This window comes from Zalophus californianus, chromosome 2 (genome assembly GCF_009762305.2).
Source record: "Zalophus californianus isolate mZalCal1 chromosome 2, mZalCal1.pri.v2, whole genome shotgun sequence".
NCBI classification, from domain to species: Eukaryota; Metazoa; Chordata; class Mammalia; order Carnivora; family Otariidae; genus Zalophus; species Zalophus californianus.
The window spans coordinates 3544621-3556955 of record NC_045596.1 but is presented as its reverse complement, the minus strand read 5'-3'; the positions used below and the strand labels follow the sequence as shown (position 1 = coordinate 3556955).

General features: G+C 50.5%; 1 protein-coding gene across 7 annotated transcripts in view; it reads right to left on the bottom strand.

Moving 5' to 3' along the window:
- Positions 1-12335, bottom strand: part of AFAP1 (actin filament associated protein 1) — a 146562-nt gene that overhangs the window by 49007 nt on the left and 85220 nt on the right. For all 7 annotated transcript variants that reach the window (XM_027599148.2, XM_027599141.2, XM_027599142.2 and 4 more), the window contains 2 exons: positions 9245-9456; positions 5784-5963 (listed from right to left, as the gene is read on the bottom strand). In XM_027599148.2, the coding sequence (XP_027454949.1) occupies positions 5784-5963; positions 9245-9456 (392 nt within the window). The remainder of the gene's footprint in view (positions 1-5783; positions 5964-9244; positions 9457-12335) is intronic.

The following is a 12335-nucleotide window of genomic DNA, read 5'->3' as shown; positions in this document are numbered from 1 at the left end:
GCTGACAAAATGAATTAGTAGAAGATCTGAAGATGACAGTTAATAACTGTGATCTGATAAACCCACGTAGACGTGTGCACCCAGCAACTGCAACGTGCATGTCCCTTGGTATAGGCAGGAGCATTTACCCACCCTGACTACATGTTGAGCAACAAGTCAAGTCTACAAAGCCCTATAATGTGACATCATATCAAGTTCTGACTATGGCGAATTTAAACTAGAAACTAAAGGCAAATAGATTATTTTTAAAAACCTGTATATTTGGAAAGTGAGCAATATATCCCCAAATGAACCATTAGTCAAGAAAAGAATCACAACAGATTCTAGGAGATATTTTGAACTGAATGACAATAAAAACACAAACATCAGAACTTACAGGACACAGCTAAGACTGTGCTCAGGGGCAATGGATAGCTGTAAATGAATGTGTGTTTATAAGAAAAGGACTAAGAATCAATTGTCTAAGCATAAACTCCAAGAAGTTGGCATAATTACAACAAATTAAGCCAAAAGAAAGTAAGAGTGAAGAGGAGAACTTGAAGGTAGAACGTGATAGTACTACAGACAAAAACCAAGAGCCCAAATCCGGCTTTTTGAGAGAACTGGTACCGTGGGTGTACGTCTGGCAGGAACGCTGATGAAGTAAAGACGGACAGATGTCTCCATTCTGGTGACTGTGTACCCTTGACAGATAGAACGAGGCAGGTGTAATTAAAAAATCAGAGCAGTTTTTCACCCATCAGAGGATGAGAATGCAAAGAAACCTGGACACGCTATGTCCTCACAAGGGAAGAGCCCTTGTGGGGGAAAGAAGTGACCAGGCTGCCTCCTGGCTGGGAAGGTGGCGGGAGGCAGGGGTACCCACCGCAGAGGGTGGGGAACAAACCAGCCACATCCTAGGGGCGTACGCAGCCTGGTGTAATGGTTGAAACTTCGAGGCGCCTCAGTGACACCACGAGCCTACGCCCACCCGCCAACCCTTTCCCCGGCGCCCTGGGCGTGTGGGAACAATACAAAGGCTTCGGGCAAGAAAGCCAAGTTCGGGGATGTCCTCCGGGGGGCACACAGCAGGCGCCCTTGCGGTCCTGGTCCAGGAGGGTGGGAGGCCGTGATGTGGACACCCCTAGCTCTGGCCCCTAACACATCCCACTATCATCTTGATTTTCAAACTGTTTTCAGCCGGAGCTTGTGAGTTTACTTAGACCTAGACGCGGTAGCATAGTGATCACAAGAACCAAACAACAATAGTGAAGGAGCTTATGCTTACATATGTGTTCACTGCATGCTAGGTGCTCTTCTAAATGTTTCTATCTTACTATTTTATCCTCACAACAAGTCAGAGAGGCAGGCACCATTATGACCCTCCCTCCCATTGCACAGAGGAGAAAACAGAGGCGCAGAGGAGCTAAGTAGCTCATTCAAGACCATAGGAAGTGAAATGCAAATTCAACTCGAGGGAGATCCGCCCTTCCCCATCACACTGGCGAGCTCCCCACAGCTTGCTGACCTATGGCAGGCGCGGCTGTGGGGGAAGGGCACTCGGACACGTCGCTGGTGGGAGGCTGAGCCGGGGGACCTCCAGTGCGGAGCGACGTGGCTGTGTATCAAAATCACAAGCGCCTACAACCTTCATGCAAGCAAACAGCTTCTCTGGGAAGTCAGGCCACACACTAGCAAGTGTGAGATGATGTATGCACAGGGTCGACTGTTACAGAGTTGTCTGCAAACAACCCAATATCCACGAATCAGAGAATATTTTAAAAATTACGGTCTATTTAAACAATGAAATGGTATGTCCTGTAAAAAAAAAGCAAAAGGAAAGGCTCCATTCTCTACCTTGGAAAAATCTGCAAGACACTTTGTTTAGGCGTAAAAAGCAAGAGGCAGAACACCACATCTTGTCTATAGGGGTGGTAATTAAAATCTGCATTTCTCTTTGCCTGCATATATATATATATATATATATAATCTCGGAAAGGACACAGACAAAATGCCTGCTCTTGTATGTTGCTGGAGGACGTATAATGGCACAAGCAAACCTGGGAAGCCATTTGTCAAGATCTAGTCGTGTTGAAAATGCGCATGTACTAAAGTCAGCCATGCCAGAGAAGCCATGACACACGAGACCAAGGGACATGCACGAGAACGCTCGCTGAAGCGTTCCAGGACAGCAAAGGGGGATGGGCATCAACCCCAGAGCAGGCATAAAACAGTGAGCGGAAAACGCGAGGGGCGGGATACGTGCAGTTTGAAGCCATGTACATGGGCGTTTTTGAACATAAAAAAAAAAAAAAAATCACTTCTGATTTATAAATACATACATACTTGAAAAAAAGTATCTTTAAAGCATACCTCGATGATAATATTCAGGATAAAAGTTACCTTTGAGGAGGGAGAGAGAGTTAGTAGGGGAGGCCTGTTCCAGTTCTAGCTGCAGCATTTGAGGTCTTGAACAAGGAGATACAGGGTAAAAAGGAAAAGGAAAAGATTCTTAGAATCTTCATGAGTTTGAGTCACTGGGAATCTATGTTTCTTAAGTTTCTAAGTCATACCGGTAAGACACCGGACCCTCTCCGGTCTCTGCTGGTTTTAAAGAAAGAAAATTCTCTGACTGACTGAAACTAGTTTTGTCTCTGTCATTTCTAATCAAGACTTCTCAGCTTCTCACACTGACACACATAACAGGAGCAAAGCACAAACATCAAACCGAGAAATTAATCAATTCAAACTCTTGAGAAGAAGGTAACTTACCATGTATTCTTTACTTCCCTTTTAAGAAATATCAGCAAATGCTTAAAGAAAAATCCTTGCAATTAAGCTTCCATTGACCATAGAGTCATCACTGCATAATTAGCTGAGCACCTCTGATGTGCATCTCACATCTCGAGAAACAGGACGTAAAACGGAATTCCGTTCCATCAAGGCCTGACATCTTGGAAGCGTTTTCCCTCTAAGCGTGTACTTGCGAGCTGCATGGTCAGCTCAGCGCCACGTCCCAGGGAGCCTGGAGAAGCCAGCGATGCTTCCAGCACCTCATGCGGAGCAAGTCATGAAGAAGGGACAGGGAAAGAGGAAGCCCAGGGCTCAGGGTGGCCCTTCTTGCTTCTCTGCTAGGGAGCAGGGAAACCCAAGAGTGCAGAAGGACGACACAGCTCACCCCGCGTGGGGCCAGGCCAAGGAAACAGAATCACAATGGAGGCTCCTTACTTCTTTCATCCTTTTTCCCTCCTTCCTGAAGGGACGGCGCTGGGACCAAGCAGGTAGGAGTGAAGGGAAAACGGCCAAGGGCCAGGCGGCCTGGCACAGGAAGGCGGAATGCGAAGGGGAAAAATACGAGGTCGACTCCTGGCTCTGGCACCCGCCGGCCACTGTGTCACCCACCGCCCTGGGACTCGGCCTCTCGCCTGTACGGTGATGCCGTTCACGCCAACACCTTCCTCAGGCGGCCGTTCTGTGCTCTAGGACGTAACGACGGTGGAAGAGCATTTTGGAAACGTGAAGAGGCTTCAAAGAGATCGCTAACAGAGGTGGTGGGTGTGCAGCATACTCAAGTTGTGTGTGGGAGCCAAGCACACGGAGCAGCAGGAGGTCCTGGGCACAGGACTCCCCCGAAGAAGACAAACGCCCTGTTCAGTCCCTCCTGGGGCAGCCACGGGCAAAGCCACGTGCGCCTCTGACCGGCGGACGGACGTGAGGGTGGTCTACTCTCCCGGGGGGCAGAGGGCAGTGTGGCTCAAGGTGGAACGGACACCGGCACGTCGTAGAGCCACTGTTAGGGAAGGCCTCCTGGGGTCTTCCCACCCCTCCCACCCCGTTTTCCAAAGCAGGTACCGGCAGGCAGAGGGACTAGATGGTCCGGACTCACGTTCCTGAGGAAGACCGTCAGGAAGGCCAGAGAAAACAGACACAGCTTCTTCCTACAGCAGGAAGCAGCTATGATCGCCGTGAGGAATGACTGGGCCGCAATGCGGAGGAAGACGGGAATGCGGAGAGGTAGGCCGGCGGCAGGGACGGCTTCAGCCCCCCGGAGACCAGACGGCGCCTCTGTGGCTCCGGGGGGGGGGGGGGCTGGGAGTCAGAGGCTGGAGTGCATGGCATGCCAAAGACGAGGTCTCTGGCAAAACCCCCACAGTTCAGCTGGGGCATCCCAAGGAATAGATCTCGGAGTAACAGTGCAATGAATATAAACCTGCCCTTGAATGAATCACAGGCTGAATTCAAGTTACCTGGGTGGCTCTGAAAAAAATCTCAAGCCCTGAAATTATCAACAGATTTTGGAGAGCTAATGCCCTCCCTATGCATGGCAGAGGCAAATGAAAATGCTCTCCCATAGAGGAAAGCATAGGGCCAGGAATCAAATTATTTCTACAGGGACAACTGGATCCCTGCAAGAAAAAAGAATGAAATTGGACCCCTGTCTCATGCTACATGCAATGATGAAATCAAAGTGGACCACAGACGAAACTTAAGGTCTGACTCTATAAAATGATCAGAAGAAAACACAGGTGTACCTCTTCAGGACCTCGGAATAAGCAATAGTTTCTTAGATATGGCCTGAAAGTGATAAAAAGTAAGGAAGTACTGATGCATTTTACAACACGGATGAACCTGGGAAACATGCCAAATCAAAGCGGCTTGTCACAGAAGGACACAGAGTGTTTATACGAAATGTTGAACACAGGCAACGCTATAGGAACAGAAAACAAAGTAGTGCTTGCCTGGGGCCGGGGGTGAGGCTGGGGGTGGGGGCGGGGCTGCTCACATGGTGAGCACGGGTGTTTCTCCTCGGGGAGAGGAAGATGCTCTGGAAGTGGGTCATGGTGAACAGACTCACCGCCACTGAATCATACTTCAAAAGGCTGAACTGTACGGTATATGACTGCTACTTCAATAAAAGCTGTTATATAAAAATTACCGAATTAATTTTTTTTTCCCCACGTAGAAGGAGCAGCGTGATCATCAGAGACCCCGGCACGCGGGAAGGACAAAATGACAGGAACAAGAACATCAACAGATGAGGGGGCCAGGTCCTCGTGCCACCAAACCGCAGTCCAACAACCAAGCCTGCTACCTGCTTGTGGTGGAGATAAGCGACAAACACTTCTGCAGGAAATCTAACATTTGTAAAAACTGGCATTCCCAGGTCGAAAAAGAAATGACTAGAAATACTAGAAGTCCACAACCAACGTTCAGAACCCAGGGAATGGGGACAAGTTTAACAGCAGATCTGGCACAGCCGGAAAGAGAAAGAGTGGGCCAGAAATTAACAAGAAAACACTGACCAGATCAGGGAGGAAAAAAAAAGATACTAAGATATAAGGAGAAGATAAATAAAATACAGTGAAAATGTCTAACATATATTTAAACATAGTTGGGGGGGATGAGACAAAGTTATATTTTTAAGAGAGATGGCTGAAAATTAGTTTTCTAAAACTTAGAAAGATGACAATCCACAGATTTAGAATCCCAGCGAACTCCAAGCAGAATAAATAGAAAAGAATCCACCGCCAGACACATGGGGAAAAAAAAAAAAAAAATCAAAGGAATCAAAGGAAAAGAGAAAGTAGTGAAACAGTCTGCAATCTTGAGGCCCACTGCCTTCTGAAGACCAGGGCGGGAGTGATTAGCTGCAAAGCAATCAGAATACTCTGCTCTCAAAGACAAAACTGCTGGGGTTCATCCAGTTTCGCCTACGCCTGAGAAACAGACAAACTGAACTAAACACAAGTCTGGGAGAGAGGCCTGGCCACGTAAAGGGCTCAGAGGCCAGGCGAGCGCCTCACCTTCAGCCACTGCTCGGCCTGCTCCTTGCTCTGGACTGCAAGAACCAGCGGGTCTGTGCCTTGCTGGGTGATTTTCAGCTCGTGCTTCTTCTTCTTGCTGTCCTTCGGGGTGTATGTGATGTTGCAGCCTTGGAGGGGCAGCTCCATCTGGGGCTGCTGGTCCTTGGAGCTTTTGTAACACTGCATTTAACACGAGAAAGCAGAGTTAGGTTGAAGAGAGTTTGAGGAGAGACCGGATACAGCCCTGGCAGGATGGAAAGGCCAGCACCTGCGAGGCATCCGAGGTCTCTCGAAGACCCCGGAGGGTGCGTCTGCAGACGCACACGCGTCACCCACGTGGGGCACGCTCCACACGACATGTCACCCCCACGTATGTGAAAATACATCTACTCTTTAGTTCGGCAAAGTTTACTGAGCATCGATGACATGACTCAGGAGGAAACAGAAACTCCCTCCTCTGATGGGGATCATGGACCAGCGGAGCTTCCTCACTAAGTCACATGAATGTGATATATTAGATTTGCCGAAAAGCACAGCCCTCACGTGGGAAAACATTTGGATGCCTTCTTCTACAACCTACGTCATTTGGTATCTGCTGGTCTCATCTCTGCCCCCTTTCCGAGAGACAGATGAAGGGCTTCATCAAGAGAATACAGAGAAACACGTCCTAGGCAACATGTCTGCAAAGGTTTGGCTTTCCAGTTGAGTACGGGATCCAAAACTCAACGCTACTCCATTTACACAGCAGACGTCCCCTCTCAAGAGTTCCGTGCCATGGCAAACACTCAGATTTAGTTCATATCATCGGTGCTTCATCTGCATCTGTGAAACCTAGAACAAATCTTGTCCAAAGGTCTCGCCTCTCTCCTTGGGTCTAATCCTATGACTTGGGACCAAAAGCACACATCTTCATGGGAATAGACAGTCCGAGGGTACAGACATCTGGGTGCTGGCTCTGCTACGAATTTAATCTGGCTCCTGGGAAGTCTCTCCAGCTTGCTGAGCCTGTTTCCTCATTTGTAAAATGAACTATTGCTGTGATCATCACGACTTTATTGAGTCACACTAAATGATTAGTTACACCCACTACCAAGTACGGAGTGTCAACATCCGTAGGTGTTTCACACACTCACTTGACGGCCACAGTTGTCCATTTTGCAGATGAGGAAACTGAGGCTAACTCGGTTATGTGGCTTGCCCAAAGTCAGACGTGTGAAAAGCAGTCGCCCCCAGCCCCAGATGGTTTGAGCGCACAGCCGGCTCTCTCCACTGGGCGCCATCTACTGAGGAGGGAGGGAAGGAAGAGACACCTGTTTTCAGAGGTGACTTCCAGAGTCCTCTATTTTAAAGTCCCAAAACCTTGGCTCCTGAGTGCCACATGAACATATCCACGTTTTACAAAAATGCAAGTGATGACTGCCCTGTCTGAAATGGAAGGAAAAAACACACACCAAAACCAACTAACCCCAGATTGCTATGAACATTCACTGTTTGGCAGTTTTTTGGATTCTCAGTAAGTGCATGAAAAAAACAGAATAGGAAAAAAAGGAAACTAACAGTACAGTAGATGGAGTAAGACAGGAAATGCCTCAAAATGGGTCTGTCACCAGCCCTACTACATTAAAGCGCAGGCTGAACATCCTTGCCTTCAGACTCCGAGGGGAGTGGACTCTCAGACAGGGAGGGCAGCGTGCGCCCTGAGAGCCAGGCCTGCGGGAGAGAGGGGCATGAAGAAGCTGAGCTGCTGGCCTCGGGGAGCCCGTGCATCTCTGGAGCTGGAAGGCCCTGGCAGGGTTGTCCTGATGCAGACCCCCGGGGAGGGAGCGTGACCTGGGCAAACTGTCCTGATGGGGGTTCTGGCCCATCACTGTGTCCACCGCAGGACCGCCTGGGCCTGGAAGGGCACAGACGCCAGGCACGTACCCGAAAAGCCTCGGATGGTGGTGCCCACGGGAAGACAGGCTGGGAACATGTAGGCAAGAGCCTGGCTTTTGGTTTTCTGTTTACAGTTTTCTGTGCTGTTCGAACTTGGAAAGCATTTATTTTTTTAACACTGTTAATTTTTTCTCAGTGTTAACGGGTTATCTGGGCAACTGGATCATTGGGGATTTTTGAAAGAAAAAAAGCTTCATAATAAAAATAATTAACTTTGATTCTGCATTTTATCGAAGACAGTATTTTCACATGGTTTTCCATTAATTTCTTCTGACATGTTTACCACTACTCTAAATGGTAGGTGTTCTCACCTCGGTTTTGAAGACAGATATCCCAGAAATCTGGAAGGAGATGGAAGGAATGAGGGGTGGGGCGGGGAGAGGGGGGAGGACTGTGGGGGAGGGGGCGGGGGGAGGGGAGGGACGCTGATCCCACCACAAACCCCCAGGTTTCCTGCCCGGTTCCAGAACTCCTCTTGTACCTGAGAGCCCACTGTAGGTTCTTACAGCATTTCCATGATACACCCACATCTTGCAGCCATTATGTCAGACTGTAAATAAGGACCACATTAGTCCTTTTCATCTTTTTTTTTCTCATTCTTTACTTTAAAATTCTCCCATGGCATCACTTTTTGGAATATTCTAAATTTGGGAGATTTTCAGGCCACACATGTGGAAAAAATATGTATTCTCGCTGTTTAAAAATTTTTTTTGAAAACCATTAATTTAAAACATCCTAAGACTCTAGTAAAAGAACATTCCCATAATTCACAGATGAAAGAATAGGGTTACCTGCTCCACTCAAGAGGGACACACAGAATCATAAACTCCTGGGTCTGTTTTAATGATATTATTCCATGATTTTCCCCCCAAAGCTAGCCTGAAGGAAAAACAACATGCAGAAATGCACTCTGAAATTCAACACCCCAATAATCAACCAGGGTTTCTAAAGCAGGCGGGACTGAAGGAGGAGGGAGGAGGGGGCATCACACGTGCTCAAGGGCTCTGGCTTCCTAACGGGGTCCCTTGTGGGAAGGACAGCACAGCGGAAGGCCCGCCTGTCCCTGCGCCCCGTGGCTCTGCTACTTTGTCCATCTTCCTATTCAGCCCCTCGGATTAAACAAAAAAAGAATCTGCCTCTAGCTCTCCAAAAGAATTTCCTTTCCTGGACACTCTTCTCCCCAACCGCGGCTGGCCTGCCCGCCCCACTCGATGACCTGGCTTTGAGGAATTCACTGACTCACTACAAATGAGAAAATCCATCCTGCGACTTCTGGCAAGTTAAAGCCTGTGCATTTCCACCACCGCCGCAGACACTGGCCCGGGATGGGGAGGACTCTGCCTGCTGGTCACTGCAGGGACGGAAACCAAGGGCGTTCAAGGTTCAGCGAGCACCCGCGCTCACCGCCCGGGCGCCTGGCCGCGCAGAGGCCGGAGCGCCTCCCCTTCTCCCCAGCTGATGCCCGCCCTGCCTGAGGGTCGGTCCCAGCCACGAGGCTGCCGGCAGGCCCGCCCCCCGTGCGTTACCAGCAGTTTGGTGTCCTTGACGACACACAGCAGCTTGCTCCACTGCCCGAAGCGCTTCTTCCTCAGCAGGAAGGCACAGATCTTGGCGTCCCTCACCAGGTCCATGGAGGCCTCCTCGGACGGCCACTGGTGCCGCGCCTTCTTGCCCTTTCCGTCCTCCTCTTCCTCATCGTACGACTCGTAAGAGCTGCTCATCGCATCCGAGTCATAATCTGTCAGAAGTAGGGAAAGCGGTAAAGGTAACGGGCCCGCCTACGCACACCCGACCCGGGCGCCTACCTGCGCGCTCAGGAGTGCGTCCGTTGTACCAGGAGGGGCCTCTGCGTTCGGCGTGCCGGGCAAACAGTAATTAGTAAAAACTGGGGAAAAATAACCACAATAGGCAGTCTAAAGTAACACCAAGTTCTAAACTGAAGCGTCTTAGAATTTTCTCTGTGAGAACCAGTCCCCGACTGTTCGGTGAGCGCTGGGCTGTCTGCAGACCCCACATCATCAGAACCTGGCCGTGCCACGGCCGGCCGAGGGGATCCCAGCCAATGGGCCGCTGCCGCAGGGCGCAGCTTTCCCATGCCACACCTCTAGCTCAAGGTCCTCTCAGGTCTGCAAGGTCCTGCCTGCGTGCGCTGGCGTACGCAGGCCCTCACTAACGTTCCAGACCCAGCCCAAGGCCTCCCTCTCCTCAGGGGTGCCAGAGAGACATTTACACCCTCCTTCTCTTTCTACAAGGCAAGCACAGTTCACATCAGACTGTCTCCAGTCTCCTGAACGCAGCACATTCTCTCTCACTGCTGGGGCTCTGCACATGCTGCCCTCCCACACAGGCTTCCTGCTCATCCCACTTAACTTCCTGCCTTTGCCTGAATAAGTGCTCTTGCCTATCAGGGTTCAATTTACGGACACCGCCTCCACGACACCCTCCTTGAATCACCAAAGCTGGTGGCTGTGGACTTGTGTCCCCCCTAATTCACCCCCGTGAGACTGTATTTGGAGACAGGACTTCTGGCAGGTAACGATGGTTAAGTGAGGTTATATGAGTGGGGTCCTAATTCAATAGGACCGGTGTCTTTATGGGAAGAGGGAGAGAGAGATGTTGCTCTCTGTCCACCACGCGAGGACACGGGGAGAAGGTGGCTGTGTGTGAGCCAGGAAGAGGCCCTAGCCACAACCCGACGGGGCGGCACCCAGCTCCTGGATGTCCAGCCTCCAAAATGGCAAGGAAGGGTCTGGTGTTTTGCCACCCAGTCTGTGGCACTTTGCTACGGCAGCCTGTGCCAAGGCACAGGATGAAATGCCACTCATTTCTGCTTCCACACCACCCAACACAGCCTGCCCCGCTGTACTGTCATGGCCAGGTGTCTGTGTGCCTCCCACATCGGGCCGGAAGCCCCCCGAGGAAGGGGGACCATCCCAGCCCCTAACAACATACCCGGCGCGGGGCAAGAACAAAGACTTGCGGGAGGGCGGGCTGCTCGGTGAACCTCGGCTCTACCTGCAAAGCGCTCTGGCTGATGGCTGGCACAGTCATGACGTTCCATCAACACCAGGGGCTGCCCATGATATTAATTTCATCCCTGTTGGATGATACGCTCCTTGAGATGGGGTCTGACTCATCTCTGCATCCTCCTCAACCCCCAGTCGCATCAGGAATACACTCACTTCTCAAGACAGGGTTGAGCGATGAAGACCTACGTGATGCGTGACCGAGAAGGAGAAAGCCCGGCTGAAGCTGCCGGCTACACAACAGAGTAGACATGCAGCAACGGCAGACCTCACGCAGAACGGAATTCACCTTTCTCACCCCGGGAACCGGAGTATGATCCGTACTCAGTAGTCATGCCTGCATTTCAATGACGTCAGGAAGAATCATTACTAAAGAGGGGGACAGAGAACTAGGGTTCAGGTTGAGTTTTCAATCATGACGAAGCAGTCAGGGATGGGTTTTCAGCAAGAGCCGAAGTGGACAGACAGCACTGCGAACGGGCGGAGCCCTGGAGGGTGGGCTGGTGGCCAGGAGGTCCCTGCAGAGTGCTGCCCAGGACATGCCCAGAAGACCGTGTGGGGGGCCAACTCCAGGCCCGGGAAGGGCCCGGCCCGGACTGCCATGGACAGTGCACGAGACAGAACCGTCCGTTCCTGCATGTGCGCTGATACACAGCCGACCACCCGCAGTCAGGCCTTTCCCCTTGAGCCCACATCCCCCCAACCCGCACACGCACACACCACCACCACCCCGTTTTACGGGCTACTTAAAGTCAGTTCTAATTAAAGTCAGATAAAACGATCTGTTCAGTTCTCTGATGGCAGGAACCACACCTTTAGCGCCCAGCGCTCACTGGTTGGCTAAGTGGATGTGATGCTGAGGGCACAGACAGGGAACCTCTCAGCCGCTGGAGAAGCTCTCCCAGCCTGTGCTGGAGGGGCCGACACGTACCAGGGAGTGCGGTGTAGGCCATGGGAGATGGGCTGCAGGGGACAGCACACGTGGGACAGGGAACACTCCAGATAACACCTGATCTAGATCTTTCGTGAGTCTTTCCAGCCAGACAGTAAAGTCTAGAAGGAACACAATGAGCAAAAGCCCTGAAAAATATCAAACATTTAGAGAACACAGTGGATCTTTTCATTTTCCAGTAGCATTTTGGTGCTTGCCACAGATGCTAAGTTAGTGGTTACATCTGTGGGGAGGGGACTGTGACAAGGAAGCAGCCCACGGGGGGCTTCCAGGGCAGACGTTTTCTATTCCTGACCAGATGGTGCTTACATAGATACTCCATGTTATAAGTGAGTAAGTCTATGTTCATATTTTGAGTACTTTTTGGTAAATACATTATGTTTCACAATAAAAGGGTTTTAAAAGTTTAGCATGGCTAGAATGTAGCTCACATGGTGGGAAGAGGTGGGCGGCCAGACTTCAAGAGCGCATGCTGCTCGGAGACCCATCTAAGGTCTCAGATGGGCGACGCACAAACTCAGATTTTCATTTTAGGAAGGTTTTGAAGGACCGTGAATCCCTCGGTGCTTAGCTTACTTTCTAGAACATTGAATCCAGTAAACATTTAGCGAACAGATGAGCAAAAGCATTAATGAACAG